The 17,446-nt window shown below is 61.3% G+C and overlaps 1 protein-coding gene across 4 annotated transcripts in view; it reads left to right on the top strand.

Moving 5' to 3' along the window:
• The window catches only part of SH3TC1 (SH3 domain and tetratricopeptide repeats 1), a 34,424-nt gene extending 24,681 nt beyond the window's left edge, over positions 1 to 9,743 (top strand). Inside the window, exons 12-18 of one of the 4 annotated variants that reach the window (XM_081141501.1) lie at positions 408 to 2,072; positions 4,148 to 4,328; positions 5,356 to 5,506; positions 6,372 to 6,494; positions 7,182 to 7,332; positions 7,725 to 7,921; positions 8,791 to 9,743. In XM_081141501.1, coding sequence (XP_080997627.1) covers positions 408 to 2,072; positions 4,148 to 4,328; positions 5,356 to 5,506; positions 6,372 to 6,494; positions 7,182 to 7,332; positions 7,725 to 7,921; positions 8,791 to 9,048 — 2,726 coding nt within the window. In that variant the 3' untranslated portion in view covers positions 9,049 to 9,743. Of the gene's footprint in view, positions 1 to 407; positions 2,073 to 4,147; positions 4,329 to 5,355; positions 5,507 to 6,371; positions 6,495 to 7,181; positions 7,333 to 7,724; positions 7,922 to 8,787 lie in introns of all 4 variants that reach the window. The other 3 variants (XM_081141504.1, XM_081141503.1, XM_081141502.1) reach the window with 3 other exon arrangements.
• Positions 9,744 to 17,446: the final 7,703 nt, after the last annotated feature.

The raw sequence follows: 17,446 nt of genomic DNA, 5'->3' as shown, positions 1-17,446 counted from the left end.
GCCTGAGGTGCTGACATTCACACGTGGGCAGTTGCAGCACTGAATGGATGCCCTGTTAAGTGGCTTTGAATCTTTCTAAAGGGAAAGGGGGTCTGAGTGGTCACAAGGCTAGGACACTAGTCTCCTGAAACTGCTTTGGAACAGGAAAGAATTAAGCAAAGGGGGCCATGTGGTTACTTGGCCCAACGGACCTGTGTTCTCCCTATAACCATATGACAGAGCTCCCACTGTGCACCGGGCTGCCACTGTGTGCTGAGCACCCACTGTGCGCTGGGTGCTGGCATTCCCTGGGGAGGCAGTGTCTGCCAAGTGCCGCCACAGGGGCACTGCGCCCGGGGAGGGATGCCCCTGTCCCATCCTGGACTCAGATCAGACTCTAACCCACCTGGGGTTTCGGTGACTTGCAGAAATGCCTCTACCTGGCCTGCACCCAGAGCCGCATGAGACCCTGCAGAAGGTGAAGAACATTCTACAGCAATGTAAGTCCTGCCACAGCTGCCCCGAGGAGCCAGTGTCCTGGGGTCTCCACACAGTGTCCAGCAGTGTGAGCTCACCGACCACCGAGGAGCCTTTCTTCTCCCTGGACGTGGAGGACGACTGGGCGGACCCGGAGGCCCTGGGCCCCCTGCTGCGGTTCCTGGACAGTCCCGGGTACGAGGCCAGCTTCCGTGGCCTGTACGACCTCTCCCTGCCAGGGCTCAGCACCCTGTTCTGTGGCTTCACCGACGAGGAGGAGCTGGCCGGGTGCCTGGCGCAGGCCCGGGGGGTAGCCAAGAAGGCGGACCTCCCCATGGCCCTGGCCAGGCTCTGCTTCCTCCTGGGGCGGCTGTGCGTGCGGAGACTCAAGCTGTCCCAGGCCCGGGTGTACTTCGAGGAGGCCCTAGGGGCTCTGGGGGGCCACTTCGGCGACCTCTTCCTGGTAGTAGCCCTGTATGCCAACCTGGCCACCATCCACCTGAAGCAGAAGAACAGGGAGAAGTGTGGGCAGGTGGTGCCCAAAGCCTGCGCCCTGCTCCTGGGGTCGCCCGGCCAGGTCTGTGGCACGGAGGCCGAGGCGGAGCTCCTGAGGCACGCTCTGCGGAGGGCCATTGGGGCCCGGAGTCCGCAGGCCGAGGCGCGCGCCTGCTTCCTGCTGGCCAAGCACCAGGTCCGCCTCAAGCAGCCCGAGGCCGCCCTGCCCTTCCTGGAGAGGCTGCTGCTCCTGCACAGGGCCTTGGGGTGCCCGGACGCCGTGTGGCCCGCAGACTGCTACCTGCTCCTGGCAGATGTCTACAGCAGGAAGTGCCTGCCTCACCTGGCGCTCAGCTGCACCAAGGTGGCCTCGCTGCAGACTCGGGGCTCGCTGGCCACCTCCCTCAGGAGCGTGGACCTGGTCCTGCAGAACGCACCCCAGCCCCACCGCCTCCCCTCCCAGATCGCTCACTACCTCAGGCAAGCGCTGGCCTCCCTGGCCCCAGGCACGAGGCTGGCATGGCGCGGTCCCCTCTATGCCAGCCTGGCCCAGCTGCACAGCCACCACCGGCAGCACGGCCGGGCCATCTCCTTCATGATGCGGGCAGTGGAAGCCGACGCTGAGATGGGCAGCCGCCTGGTTGTGGACCACCTGGTGGCCCTCGCCTGGCTGCACATGCTACACAGACAGAGCCCGGTGGCCGTGGACATCCTGCAGTCTGTCCTGGATGCAGCGGTGGCCACTGTGGACCAGGAGGGAGTGGTCGCCAACATGATCGCCATCGCCCTGAAGAGGACGGGCAGGACCCGGGAGGCGGCCGAGGGCTATTACCGCGCCCTGAGCATCGCCAAGGGCCTGGGCCAGCTGCAGAACCAGGCAGTGGTCCTGGCCAACTTCGGGGCCCTGTGCCTGCAGGCGGGGGCCAGGGGGCTGGCCCAGCACTACCTCCTGGAGGCCGTGAAGCTGTTCTCTCGGCTGCCCAGCGGCCAGTGTGGCCAGGACTTCACGCAGGTGCTCCTGCAGCTGGGTCACCTGTACACCCTCCAGGCCCTGGCCCAGCAGGGCAAGTGCTACTACGAGTGGGCCTTTCTGGTCGCCGTGGAGATGAACCACTTGGAGAGTAAGTGCCACCCACCCCTGCTCCGGCTTCCTGGAAAGAATGTGTTTTCTTTCGTCTCTGGTCAGAACGCACCTGGGCTGTGAGAGTCACTGGTGGGCGGCGGTTTTTCCACCACCAAGAAGAGCGAGCAGTGGAAACCCGCAGCTGTGTGCAGGTGCTCAAGGGTCTTCCCACGCTGGGCCAGATACCAGCAGGGCCGCAGGTTCATCTCAGTCTGCCTGGTGCATCCTGCTTCGAGCACCGCAGTCCCCTAGCCTGGGCACTAGCAGAGAGGAGCTGTGTGGGCCTTGAACTCTGGGTGATTTAGCTGGTGCATCTGCTGGGCAGCGGATGGCCCTGCACACCAGTCACCTCCTGGGCGCTGGGCAGTTCCCAGGGCCAAGGAACAGCTGGCTTTATTAACAGTCCCTTGTTGTGCAGGGACACCAGCCTCCGGGCTCTGGGCTCTGGGCTCTGGGCTCTGGGCTCTGGGCTCTGGGCTCTGTGCAAGGCTCCACATGCAAACAGGACCCTAGCGGTTCTCATGGGAAACCAATGCTCGGGCCACGAGAACCACAAAGTGAGTCCTCAACGTGGTGATGTACAGCGCCTGCCCTTGACACATGGATCAGGGAAGGCTGTTTAGTCTGGGACCTGCGGGTTAAAGAGGGTGCTAACCAGTCATGGGAGAGGTACAGGGCGGGGGGGCAGAAGGTGCAGCTTATACAAAGGCCCTTGGGTGAGTGAGGTGGGCTGTGCGCTGAGGTGCAGGGTTTGGGTGGGACAGGTGAAGGGTGGTGAGAACCTCGATTGGGGGCCTAGGCAGGGGCAGGAGAACCGGGCTGTGGTTTGGCATTTCCCCTGAGAGCACTGGGGAGCCACCGAGGGCTGTAGCACACTCACTGAGACCGGCAGAGGGCCCTCTGAACCTCCAGGAAGAACCAAGAGCTGGGGGTCCAGGGACCTGTGGCCTCGGGGAGGTCCAGGTGGTGCTCGCCAGTGGCCCCTGTAGGCCTCTGAGAAATCTCCTATGGGGACCCCGGGGCACTTGGAGATTCAGAGTTTGCGGGGACCTGGGGATCATGTTGTTACCCCCATATTGAATAGAGAGGAGACCGAGGGCTGGGGTGGTGCCCAGGGTCACCCCGTGCTTGCTCTGGGCCCTTTTTTGGGCTGTTTCGGTCGTTTGTGTGCTTTTAGGCATTTTCCATTTCCTCTAACTTGTTCACATACAGCGGTGCACAGTGCTCGGTGCCCATCCCCTCACCCTGTGCGGCCAGTGTCCCCGGTCATTAGTGTCCCTCTCACTCCTCACTTGAGAGATTGGCATCGTCACTCTTTTTTCCTGGTCCGTCTGGCTAAAGATTTGTCCACTTTTTTGGGGGGGAGGTTAATCCTCACCTGAGGATATTTTTTTCATTGCTTTTCAGAGTAGAAGGGAAGGGGGGAGTGAGGGGGAGAGAGAGATCCATGTGACAGAGACACATTCACTGGTTGCCTCCTGCACAGGGCGGGCAGGGAACCTGCAGCTGAGGAACCTGCCCTTGACCAGAAATCGAACCCATGACCCTTTGGTGCATGGGCTGACGCTCCGACCCCTGAGCCACAGTGGCCAAGGCTGGAAGCCTGGATTCTTGACGGAGCTTTGGCTCCTGGATGCCGGAGGCCAGATTTGAATCCCGTCTCCACTGCGGGCCGGTACTCAGCTTTGGACTCAGTTTGCCCCCCTGCCACACAGGGGTGTGGGCGTCCCGCCCTGCAGCTCAACATGAGGAGCTGTTGACCAGAAGGCGCTCTGGAAACAGCGTCCTGGTGCCCTGGGAGAGCCTGGCCAGGACCGCAGGCCTGGGCCTTGTGAAAGTGGGCAGTGCCATCTCTCGGGCACCCATGCCTGCCCTGCCTGGCCCCGTCGCCATCTGCTCGTCGCTGTGTGACGTCCAATAGGTGACCTGGCCTGCCTGAGCTCAGTGTACAGCCTGCGATGGCCCCAGCTCACAGGGGTGTGGGAGAGGCAGGCATGCAGCCGGGGCCCGTGAGCCCCGCACACAGGGCTGCGGTCAGTGACAGTGGCTTCCTCCCTGTGTCCCCCTGCCCAGGCCAGCTGCGAGCCGTCCAGCGGCTGTGCCACTTCTACAGCACGGTCAGGCCCAGGAAGGCCCAGTGCGTGGTCTACCACGAGTTCCAGCTCTCGCTGGCCCGAAGAGTGGCCGACAAGGCGCTGGAGGGGCAGCTCCTGGAGACCATCAGCCAGCTCTACCTTTCCCTGGGCACTGAGCGGTGAGCGCCGGCCCCACGAAGCGTAAGGGTCACGAGGACGCTGGGCAGCCTCCCGGGGGGGCCTTTCCTTGGGGACCATTGCCTTGGGGGTCACACTAATTAATGCCCATGACACAGGAGTCCCATGACACTTGTCCTCGGCCCCCCTGTTTGCACAACTCCCAGGGGAGGCAGAGCCTGTGTCTCTGGGCTCTGCTCTCTGCCCTGGTGGCTTCTGTAAGCTGCCCTGTGCCTGCCCGAGTCTGCTCCTACCAGCTCAGCTCCCGTAGGGAAGCAGCCACCTGTGCTCGGAGGATTCTCGCCACCGGCTCCCCCCAGGGTTTCGGGGTCCTGTGTCCCTCGTGAAGCCCACTCTGAGCTTCCTCCCCGGGTGTGGAAAGGGACACCCAGAGCAGGCAGCATGCAGGGCCTGGCATCGTCACCAGCATGCCCCTCGGGGTGGGGCTCACGGAGAGCAGGAAGGAGCCGGCTTCCACAGAGCTTGGCAGGCCAGTCCCAGGCCTCAGTTTCACAGCATCACCAACGGGCCAGTGCCCTGGATCAGTGCTTCTCAAAGTGGCCCCCGGACCAGCAGCATCCACAACACCAGGGACTTGCTGGAAATGCACATTCCCAGGCCTCACCCCAGAATTAGAAACTTGGGGAGCAGCACCCTGCCATTTGCATTTTACAGCCCTTGGGGTGGCTCTTGAGCCTCTGGCCTAGACAATCTCTAAATTTCTGCCCAGTGCTGATGTTTCCTGCTGCACCCGGGGAGGTCAGGCGCCTGTGGGAGGCGGGCGGAGATGGGACAGGCGCCCCTCCCAGCCACGCCCATGTTCCCCTCCAAAGAGCCTCCTTTATCTTTGCCACGTGAGCTGTGCAGCCCGTGTTCACGCGGCTCTCCCACCCGCCTGGGAGGGGCAGGGTCTGTCCCCACTCCCAACAGTCCAGGCCCATTGTCACCCGACCTGCCCTGGGAAGAGCCTGGCACCTCCCATGCGCCGGCGGCCTGGGGGCTTCGTCCTGAGCATCCTGTCTGACTCAGGGCCTACAAATCAGCGCTGGACTACACCAAGCGCAGCCTGGGGATCTTCATCGACCTCCAGCAGAAGGAGAAGGAAGCCTACGCCTGGCTGCAGGCCGGGAGGATCTATTACCTCCTCCAGCAGAGGGAGCTGGTGGACCTGTACATCCAGGTGCGGGGGACGCTGGGAGGCCCGCAGTCCCTGGGAGGCTTTTCCCTTTTGAGAGCCTGCTGTGAACCCCCCTGGGCCGGGCAGAGGCTCCCAGGTCAGGAGCTGTGGCTGCGGGGAAAGGAGCCTCCCTCAGACAATGCTGGCTTGGGGCCCTGGGGCTGTGGTGGAATCGGGGTGCAGAGAGGAGCCGGAGGGTAAGTTTCTATCCGTCTGGGGTCACTGAGGCTGGTTGGAGCTGCAATGAGTGGGGGCCGGTGCCCATTGAGGAGGGTGTATTCCAGGAGTAAGACGCACAGGAGGGTGGCAGGTTTGGGGACTGCAAGCAGTAGGGTGTGTCTGGGTGGCAGGCAGGGGCTAGTCCACTCATTCAGTCAGCTGTATTTGTTGAGCACCTACTATGTGCCAGGCATTGTGCCAGACCCAGGACCCAGCGGAGAAGCTGACAGCCTTAGTCTTCTGGTGGGACAGGCGGGCAGACATGCCACCAGGGGTGCTAAGGGTACAGAGGGAAAGTAGTGGAGGCAAAGGGGCCAGCATGTGGACCCCTGTGAGCCTGGAGCAGGCCATGGAATTCGGGGCCAGCTCTGAACTCTGTGCCCAGCTCCTCAGCAGTCCACGCCTGCTGGCTCCGGGGCCTCACCTGGACAAGCCTCCTCAAGGGACACCAGTGGGTGACCATGACCTCAACATGCACAGGACCAGTCCCTCCTGAAGTGTGTGACAGGGAAGAGGGCCCCCATTCACGTGCTTTTGCAGCTCAAGGGTCCCAAGGTGGCTGGGAGGTGGCTGGGAGGTTCCCACCAGGTGGGACGATCACCTGCCCTGCTAGAGACTGGGTCTCATGAGAGGTCCCGCACCCCCGCAGGTGGCACAGAACGCAGCCCTGTACACAGGGGACCCCAACCTGGGGCTGGAGCTGTTCGAGGCAGCCGGAGACATCTTCTTCAACGGGGCATGGGAGCGGGAGAAAGCTGTGTCCTTCTACAGGGTGAGGGCCCAGGGGCGATGCGGGAGCCCAGTGGGGGTCCCTGGGCGGGCAGAAGCCCAGGTGCAGTGGGGCAGAGGCCTCCCAGAAGGCAGGATCACCCCGTGCATTGTCTGGGATGGTCATGTCCTAACCCCCGACCCCAGCCTAGAGGGACAGAGAAAGGAAGTGCTGTTTAAGGGTCACCGGCAGCTTCAGGCTGCAGTGTGCACCCCAATCATCAACAACCCTGGGCATGCATCCCCATTTCACAGATGAGGAAACAGGCTCAGAGAAGCACAGGGCTCCATCTTCATGTGCCCTCCAGGGAGGGCAGCTTCTCCCCTCCTGCCGGCCCAGCTCCTGGCCTGCGGCTCAGCCCGGGGTTCAGACAGATTTGGCATTTTCGGAGCACAGAGGGGCATTGGACCCTCCTGGGTAGGCCCCCACTGTCCAGGAGGGGAAGGCTGGTCTGGGTTATGCAGTGTAGACAGATGAGCTGCAGGTCACACCCCAGCTTGCTCATGGCAGGTGGCCCTAGGGCGTCAGGACCTCTCTGAGCTGACCTTTCTCTTGGGGACAGAGCTGCGTAAGGATCCAATGGGGCAGTGGGGTGGGCGGCTCCCAGGACTATGTGGGGCTCTGAGGAGAGTCCTGGGTGTGGGCAGGCCGAGGCAGGAGGAGGCCTGACCCGCCCACCTGCATGGGCAGGACCGGGCGCTGCCCCTGACGGTGACCACAGGGAACAAGGAGGCGGAGCTTCGTCTGTGCAACAAGCTGGTGGCGCTGCTGGCAGAGCTGGGCATGTGGCAGGAGGGCCTGGAGTTCGCCCACATGGCCCTGGCGCTCAGCATCACCCTGGGTAAGCCCTGTGCCCCTGGCCTTTGCCTCTGAGGTCGGGAGGGTGGGGGCTGAAGGTGAGAGAGAGGCTGGCCCGGGATTCTGTGGACTCCTCCAGTCTGCAGGCTGTATGACCTTTGGGGTCTCCTAGTCAAAAATAGTAACCAAGGCACCCCATCCAGGTGGCTATGTGCAGGCTCAGAGCTGGGGCCTCCAAACCCTCCACTTCGCCACACCCCCGAGGTGGGCGGGGAGCAGGCATGGTTCGGCCCACTTTACAGGTGGGAAAACTGAGTCTCTGGACGGGAAGTGCCTGGTGGGAGCTCTGAGACGGCATTGGCCGGGTGCTCCCGATTGGCCTGTGCCCCCCGCCCATGCAGCATGTCCTCACGCGTGGCCCTCCCGTGTCCCCAGGGGACCGTCTGAACGAGCGGGTGGCCTACCACCGGCTGGCCACCCTGCACCACCGGCTGGGCCACGGGGAGCTGGCGGAGCACTTTTACCTCAAGGCGCTCTCGCTCTGCAGCTCGCCACTGGAGTTCGACGAGGAGACGCTGTACTACATGAAGGTGTACCTGGTGCTTGGGGACATCATCTTCTACGACCTGAAGGTGGGCGCGGGGAGGGGAGGTGGGGGGAGGGGGGAGGGGGGATTTGCACTCAGGCCCCAGAGGCCTGGGTCCAGGTCCTCAGTCTCAGTGAACCCCAGGCCCCAGAAGCTCCACCTGCCTGGTCAGTAGACGCTCAGAGCTCCCAGGAGGGCCAGGAACAGCTGCCTCTGAAATAGGAGTGGGTGTCGGGGGGGGGGGCATCAAAATAGTAAGGACTGCTTCCAGAGGTGACAGCTGGGGGGGCTGTGAGCTGGGCCCCGCCTGAGGAAGGGCCGGGCCATGCCCACATCAGTGTGGACAGGTGCTGGAGGGACAGGAGCTGAAATGGCCCTGGGCTGGGGTGGGCCCTGCAGGGGGCTCTCGGAACAGTGGCCAGACCCCACCTCAGTCCAGGGGGAGACCACAGATGTCTTTCAGGGGGTCAGAGGCCCCAGGACTGAGGGGGAAAGAGGCACTCAGCCGGTGGGGCGGGGGAAGGGGACAGGGTGACAGTCCCTGGCTCCCAGGTGGGAAGGGGGAGACACAGTAGGCTCCGGAGTGCGGGGGACACCGGGGCAGCTAAGTGCTGGCCTAGACCCCCGCAGACCTCCAGGTCCGACCCATACATGAGCCCAAGTCCACCTTCAGGCAGCCCCAGGGGAGCAGGTGGGCTCCTCCCAGGAAAACACTCAGGGGCTGAGTCCAGAGGCACCTCTGTCGCTGGCCTCACGGGGTCCCGCCTGCCGCAGGCTCCGGCGGTGTGGTGACCAGTGTGGGGTGGAGACGATGATGGCAGGCATGGGAGCAGCTTTGGGGAGATGGGCTCCACGTGTGCCCCGGCCCAGGGTCAGTGAATGTGAGCTGGCGGTAAACGTCCCCTCCCCCAGCAGGACCCGTTCGACGCGGCCGGGTACTACCAGCTGGCACTGGCGGCAGCCGTGGACCTGGGCAACAAAAAGGCGCAGATGAAAATCTACACGCGCCTGGCCACCATCTACCACCACTTCCTGCTGGACCGCGAGAAGTCCCTCTTCTTCTACCAGAAGGCCAGGACCTTCGCTTCCGAGCTCAACATCCGCAGGATCAGCCTGGCCCCCCAGCGGAGCTGGGGACGGGCACCCTGGCTGGCCTCGGGCCACCCGCCCTGAGGGCCTGTCCTTGGGGAGTGGGTCCTGGTGGCTCACTTTCTGGGAAATAAAGGAAGGGGCCAAGTAGCAATAAATATTTTTTGCAGTCACCTCAAGTCTGTAGGCCCCCTCCGGGGGCCACCTGTTGCTGCACCCCAGCCTCAGGTATAATTGGGGAGGCTGTGGGTCCAACAGACCCAGACCAGGTCCCCTGCCAGCCACTCTCGGGGTGGCCTTGGGCTAGTCCCTTCCCTCCTCCCTTCTCAGAGCCTTCGCTGTGTGTCGGGCAGTGTGCTCTGTGGGATCTTCCAACCTCCCTGTGAGGCCGGGACTTTTGTGGTCCCCTTTTACAGCCGAAGAAACAGAGGACCAGAGAGGGCAGGTGCCTTGCCCACTGCCACAGAGCAGGTGGGTAGGGGCAGAGCTCCAGCGCTCAGTGCAGGGAGCACTGCAGTGCCCTGCCAGCTGCCAGGAGGGATGTGTGGGGTCCACTCCTGGGCTGCCCACCCCCTCCCTCCCCGCCTGCTCCCTAGCAAGTGGCCGAGGGCAGGAATCGAGGCATTCCCATTAAATTCTCTCCCCGATTTACAGGCAGGGTCACCAAAGCTCGGAGAGGCATGTCCAGGTGGTTCTCACACCATTCTGAGCTCCCCTTTTGCTTTGTTAATGAGGCGAAATTCACATAACATACAATGAACCATTTCAAGTGACCAGTCAGTGGCACTTTGTCATTCATGATGCTGTGCAGCCACCACCTCTGTCTGGGCCCAAAATGTTGTCATCACCCCAAGGAAACCTGTACCCATGAAACAGTCACTCCTCACTCCCCTCTCCCAACACCCACATTTAACAAAAGGGGAAACCAAGGCCTGGAGAGGGACTCACCGGTGGGCAGAGCTCTGGTTCAGTCCTTGGTCCTGCACCCAGGAGGGGTGGCAGAGCCCAGAGGCCCCATGGGAGGGGGCAGGGAAGATCCATCATCTTCCTTTCTCTGCTCCTGGGGCACCTGGAGCCCCAGAACCTGCTTGGCTCCGAGGGGGCCTGCAGAACCCCCCAGATTTCTCCCACCAGGGGGCAGCAGAGAGCTTTCCAGAACCCAGGCCGGGGTGAAGGAACAGGTCCCAGTAGAGCTGCTGGAAAGCCTTCTAACTTTGACCTCAATCTGCCTTCTCTGCGGCTGGGTTTGGAAGTGGGAAGGAGGCCGCACTGTAATTGAAAACACGAAGGCCTGAGGAAGTTCCCGTTATGATAACCCCGAGGCCACAGTCCCTGAGGTCACCCACCGGCCAGGTAGCACCCCAGGCCTGCAGCCACTTGGAGTGGGTGGGACCTGTGGCGGGCCATCCAAAGACCACCCGTCTCAGACACCGTGGGCCTTGGAACCCATGCCCTCCCTGACCTTCCACAAACTCGTCCCCTGTCCACCGGGGGCACCGGCCTCCGGGACCCCGCTGCTCTCGGCAGCAGACCTGGAGGTCCAGAGGGGGGGTTCGATCATCCAACCCCTAGGTTTAGGCTTAAGCCCCTCACTCCCAGGCTGTGGGGTTTGTGGGGAGGGGGTGTGTTTCTCTGAGTCCCGGTTTGTTACAACACAGGCGGACAGCCCCGTATCGGGGTTGAAATGAGGATCTGAGCGGCTGGCTGGCTCGGCTCGGACGGGTCGGCTCCAGGGCTGACAGTTGCCTGCTTCCTGTCAGTGATACGTTTGCTGCAGGAAGAGCGCCAGCACCGCAGGCTGCGGGACCCTGAACCAAAGGTTGGCCACTGGCCGAGTCACTGAACCGCTCAGACCCTCAGTCTCTTCTTCATCTATAACCAAACTGTTCCTCAGCCTTCTGAGAATGAAGAGACACCGTGTGCTGGGCACAGAGTGGGTGCACAGAGCTGGGCAGCCAGCCTCTAATTGTGGCCGAGGCGAGGAGCAGGCAGGGAGAGGCCAGGCTGAGCCCCAGGCTCCCTGTCCAGTCCTACTTTGCCCCAGGGCAGCAACCCCAAATCCCTTTTTTCAGCAAAGTGGGCATAAGATGGGCATGTGCCTGGCACATGGTAGGCACTCAGCCCTATGCACTGATGGGCACGCAGCCCGGAGCCCAGCTGGCCTGGTTTTAGGAGGAGGCACCAGTGTCTCAGCTGGATCTATGCAGTCACCTTCCCACATGGGCTCCCTGCCCACCTACTGTGTGCCAACTTCATTCACGCCTGCAGGCCCCGGTGCAGGGCTGGGCCACGTGGGGGAACTCCTGGAGGAGTCCCTGGGCCGGGCATAAAATCACACTCATTGCTGGGGCCCCTGGAGGCTCTCCCACCCACCTCCCCCAACAGAAGGGAAGCGCCCACCCCCGGGTCACACAGCGCCCCCTCCTGACTTCGAGGTGCTGAGCTCCACTCAGCATGGCTGTCTCCACCCCCTGCGCTCTGGCTTCATCTGAGGAGTACATGTTGACGCTGTCCAGGTTGGCCTCAGATTTGGGTAAGGAAACCATAGCTCAGAGAGGGATTGTGACTATCCCAGGGATGCACAGCATCTATTGTCATCATCATCACTGTGGAGCCACTGCAGCCCCATCACCTCCGAAAAGTGAGTGTGAGTCCAAGGAGGTAGGTGCCTCGGGGGGAAGCTGAGCTCTCTCCTGGACAGACTTCTCAGAGATGGGAGATGGGGGAACCTCAGGGAGAATCGAGCTCCCCTTCAGCAGAGGGGTTCAAGAGGACCACAGAGGGCCTCCCACGTGAACAGAGAGGTGTGTCTAGGTGACCCTGAGAGTGTGCTGGGGGCATTAGAGTGCCCCCTAGGCTCCAGTCTGCACCCTCTGTGATCCCAGCTGCATGTAGGGGGAATTTAGCAGCTGTCAGCTGTGCTTCCCTGGCCTGGGCAGGGGCACTCATCACAGGCTGTGCAGGTGGTGAAACCTGTCTGCCGGCAGCAGGGTGGGGGGCTGTGCAGCTAGGCTTTGCCTCTCTCTGACGGGTGTGACCCAAGGCACCCAGTAGATGGCACCCCTCACGTGCCAAGGGTCCTGCCCTCTGTGTGCCTCAGTTGTTCCTTCTGTAAAAGGGGGGCAATGGTCTCTCCCAGACTATGAAGAGGACCACCTGTCATTTCCCCCCAGGGTATATTACACTCACCAGGGTTGCTGTGAGAACAGGAATGAAAACGCTGATCGGCTTTGACCCAGACAGAAGGGAGACTCTCAAATGGCTCTTTATAATCCCCTTCCCTTCCGTGTAGGTGAAACTAAATATCTAGGTTACAGTCTATGGAAAAGTGAAGAGAACTTGCAGATGTAATTAAGGTCTCTAATCAGTTGACTGCACCACTCAAAAGAGAGCTAATCCCGGGTGGGCCTGTCCTAATCAGGCGAGCCCTTTAGAAGGAGATTCAGGCTTCCCTGCAGGGAGAGGGTGAGGTCACAAAACTTTTCCTATGGCCTTACAGAGCAGACAGCCATGGTGTCACCTTCCTATAGAGGGACCACCTGGCAAGAAGCTGAGCAGTGCCGGCCAGCAGCCCTCAAGACCACGGGGAACTCAGTCCTGCAAACACAAGGAGCTAAAATCTGCCAGCAACCAAGGAGGCCTGACTCAGATGAAATCACAGCCCAGATGACACTTGGATTACAGTCTGTTGAGAGTGAGCAGAGAACGGCCTAGACTCCTGAACCACAAAAACCGAGATAATGAACGGACATTGTCTTCAGCTGCTACATTTGTGATAATTGGTTACAAAGCACAGATAACAAACACCAAGGCTTAGCCCAGGTATCCCTGCGGCTTAGAGTCCCACCTGATGGACCGACATTCAGCAGCACACCTGGGGGCCCTTCCCCACAGGCCTCCACCCTCCCCTGCCCACCTGCCCACGCTCCCAGGCTCCCAGACTCCACAGTCCAAGCTCACAGCCTTGAGGCTGAACTTCCACAGCAGGAGTTAGGGGGAGAGGGAGGCCAGGCGTCAGGACCCAGGCTCCCAGCCACCCTCCAGCAGTTCCGTTTGAGCCAGGCAGCCTTCACTGAGCAGGGGGCATTCTTGCCCCAGGCAGGCCTGGGTCTCAGGGCAGGAGGGGCTCTGGGATCTCCCCCAGGGTAGTCGTTTTCAGCAGCGAGCATGGCCCTTGTCTGCCCGCTGCTGAGCTCAAGAGGCCAGCCCTCACCGCTCAGCCAGAACCAAACCCGGATTTCACAACCTCTGTCTCTGGGCTGGGTTTACAGGCATCCTGGGAAGAAGAAATACAGGGCCTGGGGTGTCTCCAGGAAACTGGGGCATCCCTCCCGGAATGAACAGGGTGGGTTCACCTCCAGGGTAAGAGAACCTCTTTGGGGGCCTATTATTCGGGGGCCGTGAAGCTGGGGGAGGGCAGGGCTGGGATTCCAGAGCAGGCCAAGGGAGGGAGACCCGACGTCTCAGGCTCTGACCCAGTGTCTCAGGCTCAGGAACAGGCTCTGCTCCAGGGCCAGGGCAGCAGCAGAGGCAGTTTCCTCACCAGGCCTGGGACGCTCCTCTCTACTTACCTTCCACCCCCACCTACCCTGGGGGCAGCCCTGTCTCATGCCCCCTCCCCCTTCCCCCCCCACCCCCATCCTGCGCCTGGAGCTGGCCCTGCCTTGGCTTGCAGGGAGGCCAGGGGTCAGCAGGAGGCCTGGAGGAGCCGAGTCATGAGCCAGCACACTGCAGACCTCTCAGCCCAGGTCAGGCAGACACACCCATTCCCGGCACAGGCGGGATCCTGGGGCTGAGAGCTGAGTCTGAGGTTGGCCAGGCCCTGACCTCAGCCCAGTCACAGCACATCTGCTTTCCAGGACACCCCTCGGAGGGCAGGCCTAGGGCCGGTGGCCAGGTTAGAGGGGCCCTGGTCTCCTCACCTCTGCCCGGCCTCTGTGCAGGACCAGCCAGGCGGGAAGGAGGCCTGGCTGTGAGCTCCGCTGCTCACCTGGGAGCTTCGCCAGGCCCTTTACAGCTCGCCCCAGACTCCAGCCAACCCCTGGGGCAGATCAAAGGAACCCTCCCCCACCAGAGCCGTCTCAGTAGACGGGGAAAAGCCTTCCCCATCCTCTGTGCCCACCCGTGTGATGAAGACTCCCAGGAGCGAGGACGGCCGCCTCAGCCGCAAACAGGCTTTCCTCCCCTGTTTAGCTGTGGGGCCTAAGAAGAGGTCAGCGTAAGTTCAAGGGCAAGGCCCATGGCTTCCACCACTTCCAGGCAAGGTCACGTTGGAGGTCAGGTCCCAGAAAACAGCAAACCAGGGGAACACAAACAGACTCGAAGGGCTGTTAAAGACACAAACAGATGTTATACACAGATGAAACGACTGTTTACACAGGAAACCCTGAGACAGAAGCGCCGGTTTGCAGGGAAGGCTGAGCAAAAGTCAGCCGGTCCCCACAGAGCCGCGGCGAGGAAAGGTAGCCTCTAAACTCGCGCACTTTAGAATGTCACGGAGAATGTGTGAGCTATGCTGAAATAAATCCAACCCAATGTGGACCGTGTCCGTGGGCAGGGCAGCAATATGATGGGGATGTCAGCTTTCTTCTGGCTGACGGATGGCTTCCTGCAATTCCAAAAACAATCCCCCAGGGTTTGTGAGAAACTGCAGGAAGGGACTCGGAAACGCACGTGGCGGAACGGGAGGCCCGGACAGCAGCTCTCCCAAGGAGGAGGGGAGAGCGGGGGGCCTGCCCTGTCAGACCCGGGGTTCATTATAAAATTATTTCGTGAATGCGGGGCAGTACTGGAGCAGGGACAAATAGCTGCCCAGGAAACAGCAGGCAGCCTCGCTCCGAATGAGCCCACGCGCGGGCCCTTGATGCGGATCCCTTAGCCACCCGTGGGGGGCGCTCGGGGGCCCCCTGTGGAATGGTGTCCCTACCTAGAAACCTCCTCAAAGTCCCTGCTATGAGGTGAAAAAAACAAAGCATGGAAAGCAGGAACAAGGTGAACGTCTAACAAAAAAAGTGAGAGTGTTTTCATGAGCGGGGGTGGGAAGAACGTCCCCAGCAAGACACCCACAGGGAGAGGGAGAGACGGAGAGGCCTGGCTACATTGTTACAAACGGCCCTGCGGGAAAGACACCTGGGCCAGAGCCCCCAGCCAGGACAGGGGACACATATTGGCAACATTTGTATCCAAAGCAGTGTAACAATGTGAGTTAGACAGGCAGCCCCGGCTCCGGGGCTGGGGGCTGGGGGAGGGTCCGCGCATCTCTGGGACAGGCGGCGGGTGTGACCATCTCTGGGACAGGCGGCAGGTGTGACCATCTCTGGGACAGGCGGCAGGTGTGACCATCTCTGGGACAGGCGGCAGGTGTGACCATCTCTGGGACAGGCGGCAGGTGTGACCATCTCTGGGACAGGCGGCAGGTGTGACCATCTCTGGGACAGGCGGCAGGTGTGACCATCTCTGGGACAGGCGGCAGGTGTGACCATCTCTGGGACAAGCAGCAGGTGTGACCCGTGAGGCTGGGAAAGGGCTTCGAAGCCCCGTGGAAGACGTGGAGAGTTTCTGCGCTGAACAGAATGTTCTTTCCTCTTTTCAGAAATCCCTTAAGCTCCCGTTTCCTGGGCCGTGTTTCTTTGTGGGGTTTTTTTGCGGTGAGTTATTACTGTGTATGTTTCCGCTGAGGATGGGCCAGGCACCATCTATCTGCTGGATTCCCTGCTGCGGAGGACTTGGCCAGGCTGCGTGGGTGATAAATGTGTGTTTTGAAATCCCTGCTCCGGGCCACCGTGCGCGCTGGGTGGGCAGACGGGCTGCGGCATCTCCTGGACGAAGCGCAGGACCCAGGCCTCCCCTGCGGCTGCCAGGGTGGCGTGTCCCTGGTACCCCCCGGGCGGTCACTGTCGCAGGGAGGCGGGCTGGCGTTGGAGCCTGGACACGATCCAGCGGGCGCTGTTATGTGTCCCTGGTGCCTCCTTGTCACCTGCGTGGGTTTTGACACTTTGCTTACCTTGCTAACGGTCTGTTTATGTGACCGCTGCGTGGGGGCCCTTGACCTGCAGCTGGGGAACAGAGCGGCACAGCGACGCGGAGTCGGGAACGCGTGGCAGGTGCTGCTGGCCCGTTGGCGGGGCTGATAAACCCAGCTGAGCCCCAGGAGGTCCAGTGGGGCGGGAGTGGCCCCGGGCTCGGCCTCACTGCGCTTTGGTCCCTGTGGGACCCGTGTCCCCGGGCTAATCACCTGCCTGGAATGCTGGGGGGTGGCTTCTGCTTTCCTGGCAGGATTTTTATTTTTTTACTTTTTATTTTGAAATAATTACTGATTTATAAGAAGTTGTAAAGATAGTAGGGGGGCCCCATGTTTCCCCAACGACTGCTCGTATGTAACCACAGTGCCCTTGGAAACAGGACCTGCCGCTATCGCAGTGCTCGTGGTCCCATGTCGTATATCCTGAGTGTAGACTGGTGCAGCCACCGGTGCCACCAAGACACAGGCTGCTCCCCGACCTCATCCCTCCCCCAGTCACAGCCACCTCAGCGTCCCCAACTTCATCCCTCCCTCAGTCACACCCCCTCAGGGTCCCCAACTTCATCCCTCCCCCAGTCACACCCCCTCAGCGTCCCCGACCTCATCCCTCCCCCAGTCACACCCCTCAGGGTCCCTAAGCACTGCAGCCACCAGCCTGCTCTGTGACTGTCAGTCCCGAATAGTTCTAGAAATGGAATTAGACGGTATGTGACGGGCGAGAGCAACTTTTTAAATCAACATAATGCCTTTGAGACCCACCCGGGTGACAGCAGATCCTTCCTTTGCGTGGTGTGCGTCACCTGAGGCCTGCCCGCCGCGCTGGTGGAGGGAAGCTGCCCCCAGTGTCTCTGCAGGTTCCTCTCGGGACAGGTCTTTCTCTGGGATGGGCGCGGGGGTGCCCCGGGCGGAGGGTTAGGTTGTCGTTGGCGTTTGGTGGGGGTGGGGCGGCAGGGCCGAATCGTTGTCCAGAGCGGCCGTGCCCCTCACAGGTCCCGATAGCATCTGGACCAGCGCACGGACCTGAAAGGGAACCAAAATGGTCCTTACGTCCGGTTAGCAGGTCAAGCACAATTTTTATCCCTTGTGTGTTTATTTCTGCATCTTCCAAAGTTTACGAAGTAAACATGTATTTCAATATATGTTTTACAATCAGGAAAAAGCAAATTCTGCCAAAATTATTTGCCAGAATGAGAAAATACTCGTGAAACATGTTTTTGTTGTTGTTTTAATTTTCACCCAAGGACAGTTTTTTCCATTGCTTTTCAGAGACAGCGGAAGGGAGAGAGAGAGAGAGAGAGAAACATCCATGTGAGAGACAAACCGCCTGGCTATGTCCTGCATGTGCCCCGGCTGGCGCCGGGGGTCCAGCCTGCAACTGAGGCACATGCCCTTGGCTGGTTCAAACCCGGGACCCTTCAGCCTGCGGGCCGACGCTCCAGCCACTGAGCCAAGCGGGCCAGG

This window comes from Miniopterus schreibersii, assembly GCF_964146895.1.
Source record: "Miniopterus schreibersii genome assembly, chromosome: 1".
NCBI lineage: Eukaryota > Metazoa > Chordata > Mammalia > Chiroptera > Miniopteridae > Miniopterus > Miniopterus schreibersii.
This window is presented reverse-complemented; position numbering and strand designations above follow the sequence as displayed.